Genomic DNA, 19,566 nt, shown 5'->3' on the forward strand with positions numbered 1-19,566 from the left:
GTTCTGTGCTGCAGGTGGCAGCCAGCAGTGGGGCTGCCCGGAGAGTCTGTCCTCAGCCTGCAGTGCCAGACAGAGGGACTTACAGGGCTAGGCTTCGGTCTTGCTTTCATTCAGTCCTTCCTCATGATGCTTTCTTTCCTCCCTTTTGTAATGGGGATCGTTATTTTTTGTCATTGCATATTAGAACTGTGTACTGTTTTGATGTTTGAGGAGCTCACAGTTAAGTGACCTGATCCTTGGACTTTTGAACAGTGTGTGGGTTATTCAAGACTTTGGGGACTCTTGAAATGAACTAAACACATTTTGTATAATGGAGTTAAGGTTAGATGTTAGAAACCAAGGGTGAAGTGTTACGATTGAAAGTGATATGCTTAGATGCCAGTTTGAAAGGCTGGAATAGCGTAGTTAAATTTCATTGTCAAGTTGACTAGATTGAGAGTTATCATGGGAACAACTCTGGATGTGTCTGTGAAAGTGTTTCCAGAACGTTTTAACTGCACATTTGGAGATTCACTGTGAATGGGGGCTGTGCACCCCATGGGATGGGGTCCTGGACTGAATGAACAGGAGAAGGGAGGCTGAGAGGCAGAGCATGTATCTGTCTGCTTACGGGTTGTTACATGTTGCCACGAGTCCAACACTCATCCTCCTATGATGTCTTCCCTCCAACTGCGAGCCAGAATGAACCTTTCCTGAACTTGTTTGTATATTTTGTAATTACAGCGAGAAAAACAAGTAACACAAGGACCATTGCTAATAATGTATCTACAACAATCTAGTAATAATAAGCCGCATTGTAGTATATTTATTAATTGTAAGGGCAATGGCTCAGTGTTTGTCACATGTTGACACTGCTGTATCATTTTCAGGGATCAGAAAATGGAAGGTGGGGTGCAGTCTGCTCACCCACTTTGTTCTGAGAAGACGGCACGACCAGAGACTCAGAAGCACCTTGTCTACAGAAGTAACAAAATGCATTGCAGTGGGTTCTGGAAACTTTGTTTACTAAAATATGTTTTCAAAGCATGGCTTAACATAATACAAATCTAATCTATAAAAAACACCAAAAGATATCAGAGTGGCTGGAGAAATGGCTTAAGTGGTTAAGGCACCTGCCTGCAAAATCAAAGGACGCAGATTCAATTCCCCAGGACCCATGTAAGCCAGATGCACAAGGTGGCACATGCATCTGGAGTTCATTTGCAGTGGCCTGATGCCAAGGTATCCCCATTCTTTTTTTCTCTCTCTCTTTCTCTGTTGCTTTCTTGCTTTCTAAAATGAATAAATAAAAATAAAAAAGATATCAACTGTACTGCAAGGCTAAAGAACTGAGTAATACCATAAACCTGATTTGATGAACTCTGTAATAAATAAATGGCTATTGGGACACATGATAGGAATAATTTAAAAAAAAACTACTGTTGGGCTGGAGAGATGGCTTAGTGGTTAAGCTCTTGCCTGTGAGGCCTAAGGACCCTGGTTTGAGGCTCGATTACCCAGGACCCACGTTAGCCAGATGCACAAGGGGCGCATGCGTTTGGAGTTCATTTGTAGTGGCTGGAGGCCCTGGCACGCCTATTCTCTCTCCCCCTATTCTCTCTCTTTCTCCCTCTTTCTCTCTGTGTCTGTCGCTCTCAAATAAATATATACAAATAAATAAATTAAAAAAAACCTACTGTTATATAAATCTAGTGGTTTGTATAAGCAGTGAATACTTTTTCTAATCACTTATAAACTATCTAAAACATGACTCAAGTCTAGGTCACACATCAGATCACCTCAGGCTGAGTGTCCTGGATTTGATGTCCCATCACAGGCATTTTTATAAAACTACATGAAATCTATCATGAAACAGGTTTGAGAATCATATAACCAGGGGAGGGACTTATCAGGATCTTGGTATGTAGAAATAGGGTGACAGGGATGGTCAGGGAAATGCGTACAAAAAAGAGTGAGAGTGTAGTGATGGGTAAGAGCAAATGGAGCATCCACGAGAACTCTGGGGAAAATAAATATTGTGGAGACAGGCTGACATGTTGTTAATATGTAACAGTTATTCTAATTATTAAATCACTGGGATCATTACACATGCATTTAAACAGAAGGCACATGTACACAGTGCCTACATTAGCCCTGACAACCAACAGCTCCTACTACCCTATCAAACACCAAGTACAGGGACTGCAGGGATGGCTTAGCAGTTAAGGCACTTGCCTGAAAAGCCAAAGCACCCAGTTTTGATTCCCCAAGACCTATGTAAGCCAGATAAAGAAGGGGGCACATGACTCTGGAGTTCATTTGCATTGGCTGGAGGCCCTAACCTGCCCATTCTCTCTCTCCCACTTTCTCTGTCAAATAAATAAATAAATAAATAAAATATTTAAAAAACACTAAGTATAGTGTTGGGTTACTGCCACTTCTTCTGAAAATACTAATTTGTAAGGTGGTGTGTGTGTGTGGGGGGGGGGTGTTATGTCCAGGCATTGCAAGACACATGGAAAACGACACCAAGATAGGCTACAAGTCAATGAGCTTTTCAAGGACAGTGATTCTATCTCTATAACGCCATAGGAAAATCACTTCATTGATCACATTATCTACTGTAGGAAAAGGCATCAGGAAAACCTAAAGTACTTGGTACATAAAATACTCAATCTTGTAGGACCGTTCTTCCTCATGATGTCATTAATGTTCAGTCTTACTCTTAGTTATGAAATCAATGCAGCAGGTACTGTGATACTCATCTGAGAAAAAACAGCACAGAATGACACAACACTATTCTTATAAAAGCTTAAATTGCCACATGTTTAAATTTGAGATTCACTAGCTTCACCATTGTCTGGGGCAAAGAAAGTATGGTGAGTACATGTTAAAGCCACCTTATTATTTGAAAGGTTTTTTTTTTGTTTTTTTTTTTTTTTTAGATGATGCTGTTATTCTAAGTGTAACCATTAATGGTAGTGCTGTTTAAGGCTTAATATGGTGTGATCATTTTCACTTACACTAAGCTATGCTATTATGATTCTAAATCTCCATGTCATAAATCTCACAGGAATGGATATCTCAGCTTGCCCAAATTATATTTGTGAAGATGTGATGCACTGCTGGGATGAAGTTTGTTGTCAACATATTTCTTCCCTGAAATAAAATACTCATAGGGTCTTGTGAAATGTGGCATCTTATGCCAGGCACAATAATCTGCAAAGGTAGTTATGTCAAGCCAGATAGAGAATAAATATGATCTGTTATGGTTTTAAAAGTCTATTTATTCAATCATTTGACATAAGTACATAGAATACATACTATTTATTGGGCTTAATTATTCTAGGAGCCAGAAATGCAATGGAAAAAGATGAGAAAGACCTCTTCCTTTCTTGAACTTGTATTCTTGAGGCAGGATGTGGCTAGTTACATGTTAAAGTATGAAGAAAATACTAATACATACATATATGTGATATACTAATACTAATATGTAATATGTATAATACATTTGCATTGGTAGTATACTTATGTATTATAACAGTGTAAAGTGAATGAGAAAGCACAACCAACCAGGGAGATAGTAACGTTCAATAGTCAAGAAGGGTCTCCTGGAAGAGGTAACACTCAACATGATACACGGCTAATGAGATAAAGCGATGCAGATGAGTAAGAAGCCAGAGAGCGTCAGAGCAGACACAGTGGCAAGGTTCAGGTACCTGGGAGCAGTTTGTTGTCATGATCAAGTTTCAGATGGACTCAGATCCTGAGGAGAGAATCAGCCTGTCACATCTCACCAGGGACCCAAGTTAAACCAAGAGTAATTGGGGAAATGAGCAACAGTGCTGCTTTCCTGGTGAACCTGGTACCAGCACAAGGGTGAAGGAGAAAGACACAGAGAACACTCAATTCCTACCATACCACATATCCAGAGTCACAGAAGTTCCCAAATATCCAGAGACACAGAGGTTCCCAAGACCTGATCAATGAAGCAGACCTAAAACGAACCCAACATGGCCAGGGAAATTCACAGGAGAGGGGGTGGAAAGATTGTTAGAGCCACGTGTCAGGACATTGTGCACAGAGACACTGATTCTTACCCATAACTGACTGCTAACCCCACAATGCACGACCCACATGCTCCCTGCAGAGTGGGGAGGACAGGGAGGAGACTAACAGTGGTACATACAATGTGGGCAGAACTAATAATAACAAAATAATAGAGCACATGTATAACACATGCACCGGAGAAATGGCTTAGTGGTTAAGGTGCTTGCCTGTGAAGCCTAAGGACATAGGTTTAGGTCCCTATACCTGCATAAGCCAATGTACAAGGTGTCACATGCACCTCGAGTTCATTTGCAGTGGCTAGAAGCCCTGGCACACCAATTCTCTTTCTCTCTCTCATTAGTTAAAAAAGAAAAAAAAAAAAACTTTTCAAGTATAGCACATAGAGGAGATGAAGCCAAGAAGTAGGCAGGGACAACATGACCTAAATCTTGAAGGCCATGTGAAGTTAAGACGTCATTTTATATTCCCTGGGAAAGCAATACTGAACAGGTTAGTTACGCCAAAACCCAGCATGCTCCAATTTACATGCATCCTCACGACATAGTATAAAACAAGCGAGGCTCTCAGTTAGCTAAGAAACACTGAAAGGTGGCCAGAATTCTGAATGGAAAACCATTCACAAAGATTTTTCCAAAAATGTGGGAAAGAGGGGATTCAGAGATCATGAATGACCATAATGCTAGTTCAATTCTACCGAGATGTCTACTTCACTGATATCTTCTTTTGAAGACTAGAACTTCCTCCTCGGAGAGTGCAAGATTCCCCCCCTCCCTCCTTCTCTCTCTCTCTCTCTACACACACACACACACACACACATACACACTTGCAGTACGCACACACACCACTTGGTTTGTAGGGAGAAACCCACATGAATGCAGGCGCTGGCAGAGTGGTTGTAACATCTGTCCCTCCTACCAGGGCAATGCGTGACGATGACAAAGCATGCATGAGTGATAATTACATTAGACAGAAAATGATGACTGCTCCTGCAGTCTGGCATAGACCTCCCTCGTCTAGGCTTCGTCTTATTTGATCTGAGTGGAAGCAAGTGTCCTTTCTGAGACAGAGTAACACTAGTGGTCACATGATATGATTGCATTTTCTCACACACTGAGTGACATTCTCAAGGAATGTCACCTGAAAAGAGGAAGAATAAGCAATATACTGGTCACAGTCCAGGCAGAGAGCAATGGATTAGGGTGAAGCTGCTGAGGCCTGCGCCGGGTATGTTTAGTGTCAACGTCATAGAAAAACGACGACTCATGAAAGATCAGAGCCCTGCTTCACAGGCCTGGGGAAGGAGGTACTGACCTAGGGGAATGAGCCCAGGCGCGTGAGTAAACTGTCGCAGGTCACTGCAGCTGGAAGGAATAGCGTTGTCAGGCACACGGGAGCCTGCAGCATCATGCTGGGTCCAGACAGCTACGACACTGTTATGTGTCCCCCAGAAACATATGAGTTCTGAATGCTGGGACCCTGCTGGTGGCAATTTAGGAATTAAAGCCTCCTGGAGGCAGTGTATTTTGGGGGGCTGGTTTATGGGTGTTAGAGCCAGTGCCCCCTTGCCAGTGTTTGGCACACTCTCCTGTGGCGGTGGTCCACCTGATGCTGACCAGGTAGTGATGCCCACCCTCTAGTCATGCCGTCATTCCCCTGCCGTCATGGAGCTGCCCCTTGATTCTGACGTCAAAATAAACCCTTTCCTTCCACAAGCTGCTCTTGGTCAGATCTTTTCTTCCAGCAACATTAAGCTAGCTGCAACACTGCTGAAACTAGTTGATTTATAAAGGTTTTATGAACTAAAATTCTAACTATCTCCCTTCTTAATGATGTTAAATATAATTGCTATAAATATTTATTTTAGCCCTCAAAGTTAATATCATGTATATTACTACTGTCCCTATGGTAATCAATGGCAGCCATTGGATCTACACTCACAAAAACTCTATTTTACAAGTTCATATGTAGAAAATATCCAGAAATATTCAAAGAAGTTATGTGAAGACCTCTGATGAATAAAAACCACTCTAGAAAGTCATAAATCATCATTTCAATAATAAAGGAAATATAGACATAATATGGGGTGGAGTGTTGGACATGCAGAACATGTAAAATAAAAGCTAACACATTTTGAAGATTTAATAGGTATTACCCAATTAATAATCACAGTATGATATCAATTAGTATAAGCATTGTATCCATGTTGCAGATCAGACAGCTGAGGTATATGTGAGGTAAGGACTTGCCCAAAGTAGTGCAATGTCTAGTAGCTTAGAAGAGACAGAGCTGAACTCACTCTGCAGACATCTGGTCTGGTGTCTATGCTTTTATTATAACAGGGGCACTGAGGCTATGACGACAATTAATGCTACTCCTCATTCATGTTTTCTCTGCCTTGGGAGGGGGAAGTAAGGAAAAGATATTAGATCTTACTATTAGCCACAAAAATGGTATGTCATGACCAGGGACTTTCCCAGTCTAATGCCACAGCTTGAACAGTTTTTTCTTTTTCTTTTTAATTTTTTTATTGACAACTTCCACAATTGTCAACAATATTCCATGGTAATTCCCTCATCCTTAATGGTGTAATGTCTGCTGCTGTCTGGCTAAAAGTATATACCATGCTCACCAAACTGCCCAGTAAACACTTCTCTTAATGTTCATACCCATGTATTAATGCTACTCGCCCTTTTGGTTAGAGAACCTTCTCTGTTCAGATGGCAGACCTTGGGATGACACATCTTGAACTTCTGGGAGCCCCAGTGACAGTGCTTATCTTCTGGGTCTATGTGACACTGAGAGGTCAGCTGAATGCACAGGACAGGGGAGAACAGAACTTGCCGAGGCCCTCCTGGAACAGCACTATTTTCCATTAGCTATTTGGATTTTCATCAAAGTTGCAAGGTGTGGACGTGAAGAACTCCGTGTGCCAACCTCCTGCTTCTGACATTAACACAGCCACAGGCAGAGTGGTGACTAGAGGCGACTGCAAGCGATGGTGGTGGTGGCAACAGCAACAATACCAAGCTTAGTGCAGCTCTGCAGTACATATGCCTTGGTTCACAGCATGCAGGTTTAAATGCAGACGTTCTACCAACCCAGGCCACACGTGTATTAGCATTCATTTTATACAGAAGCAAGGCTAGTGACTCCCATGACTTCAGAACACAAGAGCTGGGACTTAAGTTAAACTGTCTAATTCTAAATCCAGCATGATCTGTGCATTTCCACATCTGCTTCTCAAACTGTCAAAAAACACCAGCATGCCATTATGGCTTTCCAAAGAAGGAACGCAACACTCCAAGCTTCGGAAACAAGCTTTGTTCCTGTATTGCCCCAGTTTCTATATGACAGTTCTGACACCCACCCTGCATAATTCCTAGCCTAATTTTTAAATTGTAAAGGGAGGGAATTTGCAAACTGAGGAATTTAACCAGTTCTGAAACACTGATATCTGAACAGAATACCAAGCAAGCAAGCTGTCCTCCCGAAAAGATTCTGGTGGAAGGTGGAGCTGAGAGCTGCTTACCAACACAGGACTCCCCGGACAGAGAGTAGGTCCCATCGTCATGGAAACCGCTTCTGCACTCACAGTGGTACCACCCAGGCAGGTTAACACAGCGGGAATGGTTGTGGCACTCAATGACTCCCTCTGCACACTCGTCAATATCTGCCTCAGAGAAAAACACAAACCCACCAGGACATTAGTGTCTCTTGACACCAGCCTTTTGGGAAACACCCAACATGCTCATGCCAAAACATCAATTACAACTCATTTGTCTCCTGAAAGGTAGGTTACAGGAAGAACCAAATCTGATTTGTTCTAGAATTCAAAGAAATTGAAAACTCCATTCATGAGTCCTTTCTTGTATATTGGGAAATAAATGAAACAAATGGTCATGGGCTGTTTTTAACTACAGATACTCTGTTGGAATCTACTAACCAAAACCCAAGGTGAGGACACTTCCGGTATTGAAGCACCGTGTGTCTGTGGATGTTACCACATTCAGTGCTTCTAAATTTGTAATTCCAGTTATGACTTTATGTTCCTTAACGTCAGTTATGAAAAACTGAGCTCAAGAAACTCTGGGTTAAGGAATGTTTAGCTATTTTAAATTGTGGCCCCAGAAACTTATGTAGCATGTATTAAATTCAAGTTATGCATCCTTCTAATTGTAGAAGTAATTTTGAAAATTGATCAATTTAACCAGTGAGTAGCCATCTTTAACAGAATCCTAATGTGGGCTGTGCCTCCCGCAGGAGCTCCTGCTTAGGGACTACATGACAGACGCAGCTGACTTTTCTGACCATGAAGAGGACAGTCAGGCAGACAGACAGACAGACACACACACACAGCTTATACACTGTTTTCCAGATTCATCCCACTGGTGAGTGATTTTCTTGGGATATCTTTAACAACTCATCAAACTACTGTTTTGAGGAAAACAATTTGGGAACTATTCTTCTAATTCATTCGAAACTGCTTGCCTATGAAATTTAGTCAACAATTCTCACTTGTCACATATCCTGACGTGAAGAAATCCCTGGAGCTTTTCAAATTTCTCTACGAATTGATTCCTTAGAATCTGCAAATGCCTAGGCCGGGTAAGGAGCTCATCTCCCAAAGACTGGCTCTGAGCTCGACCCGGCCCGGCCCTCGCCTCCGCCAAAGGAGGGCTGCTCGCTGTTGTGCCTGCCTCACGGCATCCTCGCAGGATTCCTGTGTGTAACTGTTTCTTGGAATATAGCCATTGCTGCCTAAGGATCTTTTCTTAGTTCTCCTGGAAACGCCTGAACTATGGCTCATATGCATACAGACTTAATTAAAACTGGGGTATAAAATATAGTGGTTGGGAGCACACTGGGATCTTTTCTGATGGGGCCTATTGTAGGCATAGGCTCAGGGGCAAGCAGTACCCGTGTTTCATTACCTTGGAAGGTCTGAGCTATGCCCTGACACCTCACCATGTCCCCTCATGGCTATCTAGCCCAGTAACCGTGAAAATGGGCAGCTCCTTAGACTGTGCAAGTCCAGATTCACCTTTTGCACCAAGTGCCATGTTCTTCTTCGGTGGGCTTCCTCTGGCATGCAGCTTCCCTTGGTCTTGTGCAAGCCATTGCCTCTCAAGGCCCCATGCTGATGTGGCCTGCAAACGAGGCACTTAGATTGCATGAGCATCGGTTGTAACTCTCCAGAAGATGAATTCTTAGTACTCATGTACTTTGTCACATTGTTACATCTCAAATTTTACAGGTGTAGGTTCCTTGAGATATACCTTCAGTTACTAAAAATTTCAAAAATTAGACAGATGTCATGGGGGCTGCAGCTCACAGAGGGGAAAGGTCACCCTAGGTTATAGAACAAATTCCGTGAAGGCAAGGACAAACACAAAATAACCAGTAAACTGATTTTCCCAGGTGACTTCCTTATATTAGGACAGAAAATAACTATTGGTATTGGTGCAGTAACAAATCTCACCTCAGCATTTACAAGTTTCTCATATGTGTGGCCACGACATCCACAAACCCCAGTGTTTAGGCTGCCAGCAAAGCTGTAACAACCTCTAGCAAGACTGAGTGTTTGAAAAACCAAGAGGTAGAAGGTTCAGGACCTATCTCACAGCCATAGCAAGCACCCTGGCCTGCCAACCACAATTCTAGTTTATACCCACCTTGCACACCCCAAATCATCCCAGAATAAATAAGCTGATTTTAAAACCACCTCCCTGTCTGAAACTGTGTGGAAATTCTAGGTAGAACTGGCATTATAAATGATATGCATTTGCTTTCTTGATCCTGAAAATTAGAAGACACTAATAAGGCTTCTGACCCAGCAGGGAAGTCATGTTATCTGTACAGCACAGAAGATTCTTTTAGCCAGTGAAGACGTCAGTTACATGCTTGTCATCCTCCAGAGACCTCAGGACTCTGTGGTGTGTTCTGGAAATTGGGGAGAGAGTGAAGATGTCCTTGTCTTGGAGTTGGCTTGCCCACAGCAAGGGAATGACCAGGGTTTCTCACACGGGAACCACACTGGCTAGTGAGACTGTCTGTTCCTGTTCTCAGTGAAAGACTAATGAAGAATAGCATTTAAAAAAAAATATATTAATTTTTATGTTATTTTATTTATCAGAGTGAGCAAGCAAGCGAGCGAGCGAGCAAGCGAGAGAGAGACAGAACTGGCACGCTAGGGCCTCAAGCCACTGCAATCAAACTCCAGATGCATGTGGCACCTTGTGTACATGCATCACCTTGTGCTCATGCGTCACCCTGTACACCTGGTTTATGTGGGATCTGGGAAGCCAAACCTGGGTCCTTAGGCTTCACAGACCAGCACATTAACTGCTGAGCCATCTCTTCAGCCCAATACAGAGCATTTATTTTTCAAGCAACCCCATTGCACACGTTCACCATGCTCATGGAGATGGCTAATTCTTCCACATAGACACAGTATTATCCAACACAGCCACTCCAGGTCCAGATGTAGAGAACACTTGGGGGCTTTTTAGCACCACACTGGTGACTGTACAAATTATAAATGAGGCCTCCTCCCCAAGCTGGGCTGTGGCTGCCTTTATCCATGGACCTTTCTTTCTTCCAGTCAGCACTTGCTGCTGGCAAGTGAGGAAGACAGACGCTCTGCAGATGGGGTCTCTGTGAGCTCACCGAGGAACTGGGCTCTCTTGCATAAGGAACTCTGATAAGTCACAGTGAGCCCAGCTGCCTCTCAGTGCGCCGGCCACCCCAAAGGAAACAGACAAGCAAAAGATGATTTTTCTTCCTGTAGCAAGTCCTAGGATGTTCTTTAAGTCTCAGTTTAATCCCAAATAGATATGACAAGGTAGGAAAGGGGCAGAAAAGATCTTAGGAATACTTAAGGGTGGAATGAATGCCACTCATTTCTGTATGCTTTTACCAAGTGTCAGCCATGAGAAAGTAACATTACCACCCAAGTCAAGCAGCTGAACACTGGACCAGATGAAGCCATCCTGAGCCTGCCCCTGGCAGGACCCTCTGATCTGAGTGACAAATCCAGAAAATATGGTTTGCATTAAGAGCCTGCATTTATTCCATGCTTTATGTATTTTTGGGCTAAAACTCCATGTGAGGATGATCTTTGTATTGTTTTGTGGATGCAGAGATTGGAAAGCTTGTGGGACTTTGAGGAGGTGTGACCTTGCTGAAGATGTGTGACCCTGGGGTGGGCCTTGAAACGCTAGTCCAGCCCAATTTGCAATTGCTTCTCTCTATTCCCTTCCTGCAGATGTGAAGATGTGACACAGGCTTTCTGCTCCGAACTACCCTACCTTCCTCTGGAGACTGTAAGATACAAAATAAGTTCTTTCCTTCCTCCTGCAGCTTCTGGCTGGGTGTTTTACCCCAGCAACAAGAAGATGACTGATGCCACATCTTATCAGGTTATGCTTCTAGCAAAGGAATGATACACAGTAAGCCAGTTCCCAGTGAAGTCTTCTAGGATGGAATGAATGAAACAATACTATAATGAAAGAAAGGAAGTGTGATCAAGTACAACAGAGATTCAAAATCCATGGCATTGCTATTTGCAAAAGACGAGATTCAAGGTTCATTTCTGAGGCTGGGACAGTGGATTTAGTTTAATATTTATGTGTTATTAACTTTAGCAATTTATATCCAATGCTTTGCTTCTCTTTCTAATCTTTAGAAATTTTAATGGGGCAAAAAGGTAGTTTAATTAAGCTTTATGAACACTCTTGTGTACATGTTTTTAACTGAAAATGAGAAATAAATGAATATCCAAGGTTATTTTATATAATGTCCCATGAACAATGCATTTAATCCTGTTAGTAATATAGATAGAATTGTTACTGAAAACCATTTGCAAACGAATACTCAGACATTTTAAAAATCCTACTCTATCTTAGTTCCTCTACTTTCTCTACTGAATTTTCCATGTGAAAATTTATGTAAAACAAAGTATTTTAATACTTAATTTTTTATCATAAAGCTATTTCTTCAAGTATTAAAGCTTGAAACCAGAATCTTATACATGGTAAGCAAGCTGCCACCACATGAATCCATCCACAGCCCTTAAAGACTTTATACAAAGAGACAGTCTTGTATCTCATGTTAATTTTTGACTCACACAATGAAATATTGACTTAATTAGCAACTGGATTACAACTTTTCTATGAGAGTTTGAAGCATGAGATTGATTTGTGGAAAATTTGGTGTTTTTTACACAATAAACGTTTACTGGGCATTGACTTGGGAATAAGCTTTATATCATACCTTTAGCAACAGAGTTGGACAGACAAGGTCTATGCTTCTCAGGTACAAGGACTCCATCAAGAGCAACTGCATTATTAAAAATCAGCTAGGGGTAGGGACAGGTACTTAGGAGATACAAGATGAAATTCTTGCTCCCACCACAATAATAAATTACTTATATTTTTCCAGTCTTTATTTTCTCACTTGAAGGTTGGAGAGTATAAATAGAATTAAACTTCATAATACTGTTGAGAGAGAGCAACTTTTAAGAAAAATATTATATTTCTAGCATTATATATGACTTTAGGATAAATATTACTCCTAAGATAGGAGAGAAAATAAGTGGATTCTTCAAATCCAAAATAATCAATATAAGCTTGCAATCAGGATGCTAATAGGCACTAAGATATAATTTTTGTAACTTAAAGGTGTTTGTTTGGATCTACAGACAATAAAAATCTACCAGAGTGAAAAGTAGTTTCTATCAGTTTACACTAAATATCCCCTCAGCCTTGGATCCCACACCTAGAATATTGTATATATTTAAGGAAGCACAGCTTGCACCATCAAATTGGTGCCAGTCTAGCACATAAAGCCTTCAAACTTATCATTGTCCAGTATTTGCTGAGTGTCAGGTTTGTAGGGAGCAGAGAATGTGGGGAACCCATGATGGAAACAGGGTGGCTGTCCATCTTATCCTTTGTGGTCCCAGTGGTGCATCCTGCACACCTTCTGTGCAAGCCAACGAGTCTATGGCAGAGGATCGAACTGATGGTCCTGCATCACAGCTCTTGGGCATCTCACATGGACCTGTCTGTGTGCTCGGGCTCTACACCTAGAGGTCGAGGTCATGAGACATGTCATGCATGCCTCACATGGACTTTCTGATGTGCTCATCAGCTCACTGGAGGCTGGTGTCCAGGGAAACATCTTCAAAGGCACAGGTTGAGAACTTCAGAGGCTTTGACTGGCTGACACCCTGTCTGACTCCCCAAAACAGAGGCTCTCTGCAGACTTGAAACTATCATGGACTACTGAGCAAAGCATGGAATGCATTTTTGTGCTACTGAGGCATGACACAGGTTGGGACAGCAGTACTGTTGCAGCCAGTATTTCCTGATGGTTCTGATAAACCTCTTTCCACAGTTCTCATGAAGACTCAGTCTCCACCCCACAAACAAGACCTTCAGCACCCATTACAGACTTTGCAGGAGTCCGGAACCCACGCTGAATCAGCATGCATGCAAAGCTCTGCATCCAGATACAACGGAGTCTCACTCCTGACCCAGCTGTTTCCTGGCTGCACAACTCTGAGCAACTTATTAACTTTTTCTGTGAGCCTCAGTTTCATTGGCACTTAAATGAGGATAATATTACTGAGCTCATAATGTTGCCTTAAGGGTTGCATGAGATCAATGCAAAGCCACTTTACGGAGCCAAGCTGACACTCATTAGGATGGAAATAAGCATTGTTCTCTAATACACAGTCTCTCCTTGGCCACTGAGGAGCATTGTGTCCATGCCAAGACAGTCTAAGTCTCTAGGTTTTCATTTCTTACATGAAAAATTAAAGTATTCCGTGAATGCACATAAGGCCTCTTTTGAACTTTAAATCCCTACAAGATTGAAATATGACCTTAAGCAAATAACTTATAGGAGGCTAGCAAACTAAATGATCTCTAAAGTTTTAAATGACATTTTCATCATTAAATTTTCACTAGAAAAATCACAATTTTAAATTCATTTGACTATGGACATACTTAGCATGGATACATCATGAGTTGGTACCATCCTGTCCCTCATCCATGCCCTCCTTCCACTGGGGGTCTCTTCAGTGAGGTTGCACATATTTACATTGTGCTTGTGGCTTATGCGTTGTGGGAACAGCAGTCAGTTGTTGGGGGGAGGCCATGCCTCTAGGCAGCTGAAACCACAGAGGAATGGGGGAGATGAGCAAGAATGCAACTTCCATGGTGAGCCTGACAATCAGCACCAGAGTGAAGGAGACAGACCCTGAGGACACTCAACACCTGCCAAAGCAGAGATCCGGAGGCTCCTAAGAGATCAATAATGAAGTACACTTAAAACTCACCCAACATGGTTCAGAGAATTCTACAGAAGAGGGTGAGGAAATATTGTAAAAGCCACAGATTAGGACAAAAATCACATTTTTTAATGAATACATTGTGTGTGAATAATAAAGTTCTTATGAAGTGTGACCAAGCTTGAGAAAGTCCACTGATTGCTATACCAAACTCACAGGGACTTCCTAATTGTATCAATTCTTTGAAAGTTCCAGCTTTACCTCTGAGGACTTTTTTGGCTATCTGTTCTCTAATCTTTGCTCAAAGACTCTACTATAAAGAGACTGTGTGTCCTTATTTCAATCTTCCCCCTGAATCTAGGGACCCTTAGATGTAGACCTATAAGCTGATTGCTAACAAAAATTCAAACATAGGTAGAATAGCTAATCTCAGAGGGCTCATTTCAAACTGATTTGCCTCAAGTTTAGCATTCATTTGTCTTAGCCCATTTCTTGTTGTTATTACTATTATTCTTTTAAATATTTTATTTATTTACTTATTTGAGAAAGAAGAAGAGAGAGGGAGAGAATGGGTACAGCAGGGCCTCCCGCCACTGCAAATGAACTCCAGATGCATATACCATCTGGTGCATCTGTCTTATTTGGGTCCTGGTGAATTGAACCAAGGTCCTTTGTTTTTGCAGACAACTCCTTAACTGGTAAGCCATCTCTACAAGCCCAACCTTTTGTTATTATTAAAAATTCTTGGGTGGTTATGGAGAAATGATACTTTGATTGCAATTATGAATGTCTATGCATAATGCCAGCATGTTCTCGGCTTCTGGTGAGAGTCGTGGGCTGCTGCACAGAGCCACAAAGCAGAAGGGGAAGCAGGTCAGTGAAAAAGGACTGCGTGACAAGGGGACCAGTGCCAGGGGCCAGTTTTGTGCTCTAATGGCACGCCCTGAGAATAACTAAGCCTTTCTCTCAGTAACCATATTAACCCTTCACCTGCATGGGGAACTCTCCTGACCTAATTACCGTGTAAGATACTGAGAACATCTCAGCCTGCTATATGGGGCCTCACACCTCAGCATGAATTTTGAGGAGGACAGACCATATGATGGCCACTGCACCTCTATAACACTTTGCCTCACTCTGAACTCCCTAACTCCAGTGAGTTAAAGGTAAAAGTTGTTAGAATGGCCCACATGACCTTTCAGCCTTCAATATTTGAACTAGTCAGCCACACCTCCTTGTGTATGACCCAGGACAGCTACACTGGTCTCCTAGCTAACCCTCAAGACCAGAGCCAGGCTCTAGCCTTTTCACAGGCCGTTCTTTCTGCCCAGAATGTTGTCTCACAGATCTCCATAGATTAATCTCTCAACCACTTCAACTCTGTTCTCAAAGGTTCATCATCTCAGTGAGATTTTCTATTGCCACTATATATAAAATCAACCCCCATTCATCCCTGCCCAGACCCCTCCCTCTCTCTTGTGGTTTTCCTCATTTACATGTGTTTCATACGTTTGTTCTGTTTCCACCTTGGTCCCACACTGGCATGCACATTCCTTGATGTGACAGAGACAGAACAGAACCTTCTTAGTGAGAAACAGTGAATATCTGCTGATGAAGAAAGAGAAGGCAAGAAAAACACAGGTAAGGAAGGCAAACAATGAATTGTTCCTTTGAGATGGTTTTCACATCCACCTTGCATTCATTCTCCAAGTCATCTGCCCACACCCCGCTCCAATGCCTCCTTCTCAAAAGCTGACAAAGCTACTAGATGAGCTATCTGTCACTGTCTCTCCATAGAAACAGCATGTTGATCTTGCCCAAATCAATCATTCAGAGATATTTAATTCAAATAAGCATAACTGTTCTGATATTTGATAGATAATACACTTGGAGTGAGTCACTTTCCAATCACCTCGTGAATTCTTTCTTTATATGAAAAGCAAACATTACATTAAAACCAGCATTTTGCCCCTCTACTCTCCCCCAAGGTTCATGGAAGTCATTTAGCCATACATAATGATTCCAGTTAGGTGTATGGACATGGGGCCATGAACAGTTGTAGGTTTCTGTCACACAGACTTATTAAAGGTTCACCAGTGTGGACATACAGAGGTTTTACAGTTTGGAGCCAGATTTAATTTACTCCAAGCTGGAAATTCTGTGATTTTTGTTTATCTATATATATGCTGCTCTAACAATTATAAAAGATCTTTGTTACAAAAGTCTGCTAGGCATTCAAAGCCTGTATAATTGACCTTAACAACTATCTCATCTGCACCCAACAATAGTTTTCATGGTAAACAGTATGTAGTGGTTGGTTTATGTATATTAATCCCACACTGAATTAGATGCCATGCTTGGAATCCTACAAATTTCTGTGTTTGGAGTTTAATTTAAAAGCCAAATACAAACTTTGATTCTACTAATAGGTCTTCTTCCTTTGCTTTGAACCTCTGGAGTGTGTACCTGCTCACCCATCACATTTAACACACACCCCGATTACATTCCAATGATCTTGAGTGTATACCTGCCCCCCATCTGTTTAACACACACTCTAATTCAATTGCAGTGTTCTCTTTCTTTTTTCTTTCACCAGAATAAAATTTAAAGCTTCCAGTCATTAATAATTTATCACATTTCTGGTCCACTGACAACTGGTTTTATTCATAATGGTATTTAATCTTTAGAATGCTTCTGAGATCATTTGAATCACCATGTTTCACAGAACATGGAGATTTAAATGCTTGGTGCGTGAACATGGAGAACATATAGATGGTGTTAAGATGGAAAGTTAACATACACTTTCACATTCGCACCCACAACTACTATAGAGAAGAGAAAGTTAATGTAGACTTCCACATTCACACCCACAACCACTATAGAGAAGGGAAAGTTAATGCAGTCTTCCACATTCATACTCACAACCAGTATAGAGAAGGGAAAGTTAACGCAGACTTCCACATTCATACCCACAACCATTATATAAAAGGGAAAGTCAACACAGACTTCCACATTCACACCCACAACCACTATAGAGAAGGGAAAGTTAACACAGACTTCCACATTCACACCCACAATCACTATACAGAAAGGAAAGTTAACATAGACTTCCTCATTCACACCAACAAGCATTATACAATTTGGCCTCCTTCTCACTTGGGAGGCAGGAGTCTCTCTTTTATCATATTCTATGACTAAGCTCTATTTCAGCTTTCAACATGACTCAATTTGTTATCAGGCTTTCAGGTGAAAGAGTTGAGCATGGATTTCAGCCAAAGATACCACAGAGGAAGCAGAATGTGCTGTTTTATTTTGGCTTAAGTAACCACCTAGTATAACAAAAATAATCTCTTCTACTTTCATCAAAGAGTGACACAATACCAACACTATATAAATTAGTAGGCATATACGTTTCAAGGACGATATGATTTATATCAAGAAGAAAAGATAACTGAAACCAACTTCACATTTACTTAGATGCTAGAGTTACTGGAACTTTAAAGAAATCATTTAAAAATGCTCAAAGACTTAATGATCTACCTCTGAAAACTTATATCAAGCAACATAGAGTACCAGAGATTGTCGATTCCATCTGAAATAAAGAAGAACAAACCAAAATAGTATGTAAGAAAAAAAATAGTTTCAAATATGCTGGAAATTAAGCAAGTAAGCGAGTTCTACAAAACATGCAATAAATGAGAGGAGTGTATACTTGCCTTGGTTGCCAAAAGAGAACATCCCAGCCCATGGTGCAAGGTGAGGGGCTGAAAGGTGTGGAGCTGACAACATGGGCAGGGCAAGGGAGTTATGGTTTACTAGGCAGAGAAGTGAAGAGGAAAAACCACACAGAAAGCTCTCAAGCCCTGTGAAAAATACCATTCAAGTCTGATGAAATAATCCAATAGTCAGTAGAATGCAAAAAGCTTACTGAAATGCTCTGAAGCTGAAAGAGGCCACCAGAATACAGTAAAAGTCACTGCTACACTGAAAGGGAGCAAATGGTCTACCAGCTAAATTGGAAAAAAAAAAAAGTCATACTTTATAGAATAATACTGGATGAAGAACACAGAAGCACCTTGCCCCCAAAGTGAAGCATCATTTCTATTACTTGAACAAGTGCTGAGATGTCATCTGAAACTTGCTCCCCAGTATCCCTGGCTTAATTCTTCTCCTCTAAAAATAAATACATTGGTTCACAGAGACTTAAAAGTGTAGGAAATCTAGACACTGTGGGATAATGTCACCAGTATTATCAGAATTTATACTTTATTAACATCCCAGCTACTTTCACCACTATGTCAGCTTTGATATTTGCTCGAGTGTCTTCATGTAGCAGTTTTCAGATCTCCTGGGCTAACAGTGTTTAAAATCTATCAAAAAGATAAAATCTTATCAATAGTACTGACACAAATCAAGGATTCAGTCTCATTCCTATTGATCTGTGGAGTTCTATAATATGTACTGTGGCTATGTCTGGGTGGCTAGCCCACTCTAGACAGAGAGCCAGCCCCTAGGAAAGTCAGCTCTGTTGAAGGTTCTGAAGCTGAGATTGGAAAGGACATGGTTCTCCAGGACATACCAGATAGCCATCCACTAGAATTTTGAACATATTCTTGGGAAGTGACACCAACAGGTCCTGGGAGATCCCTTAATGTGCCCCTCTGTAGCGTGGTGTGAGGACTGTAGGTACTTGGATAGAGATGGCTTTCTCTTTGGCTCGTTCAGGCTAAGAGACACATCACATTCTCACAGTGCTAAAAGTTTTGATGTATGCATCCATTGTTGTCAAGAGCGACATAAAAAGTTATCAAAAGGCTGGAGAGATGGCTTAGCAGTTAAGGTGCTTGTCTGTGAAGCCTAAGGACCCGTGTTCAACTCTCCAGCTCCCACACAAGGTGACACAAGTGTGCAATAGTGAACATGTGCACAGGGGGTGCAAGGGTCTGGAGTTCACCAGCACCTCCCCCCATAAAAATATTTAAAAAGTTATCACCATGCTCTGCGCACTATGAAAGATACCTTTTGGAGCATTCTAGAAATATAGGGTCAGCAGCATCAGGAACATTCTTCTATTTATAAAGCAATTCCCCTGGAAGAATTTATCTGTTTTGACAATTGTTGGACTCTGGCATCTATTTGAAGGCATAAAATTTCTGGAGAAAGCTTGGAGGGTCAGTATCATTGTAATAGCTATCCTACCTCATCGTTTATCCCTGGGTTTA

At 41.5% G+C, this 19,566-nt stretch overlaps 1 protein-coding gene across 4 annotated transcripts in view; it reads right to left on the reverse strand.

The window, feature by feature from the left end:
- Nell1 (neural EGFL like 1) overlaps nt 1–19,566 on the reverse strand; it is a 916,515-nt gene that overhangs the window by 32,232 nt on the left and 864,717 nt on the right. For 2 of the 4 annotated variants that reach the window (XM_045145534.1, XM_045145532.1), the window contains one exon: nt 7,580–7,720. The exons of the other annotated variants lie outside the window; for them this stretch is intronic. In XM_045145534.1, the coding sequence (XP_045001469.1) occupies nt 7,580–7,720 (141 nt within the window). The remainder of the gene's footprint in view (nt 1–7,579; nt 7,721–19,566) is intronic. 4 annotated transcript variants of the gene reach the window in all.

The sequence above is a fragment of the Jaculus jaculus genome, chromosome 3 (assembly GCF_020740685.1).
Source record: "Jaculus jaculus isolate mJacJac1 chromosome 3, mJacJac1.mat.Y.cur, whole genome shotgun sequence".
Lineage (NCBI taxonomy): Eukaryota > Metazoa > Chordata > Mammalia > Rodentia > Dipodidae > Jaculus > Jaculus jaculus.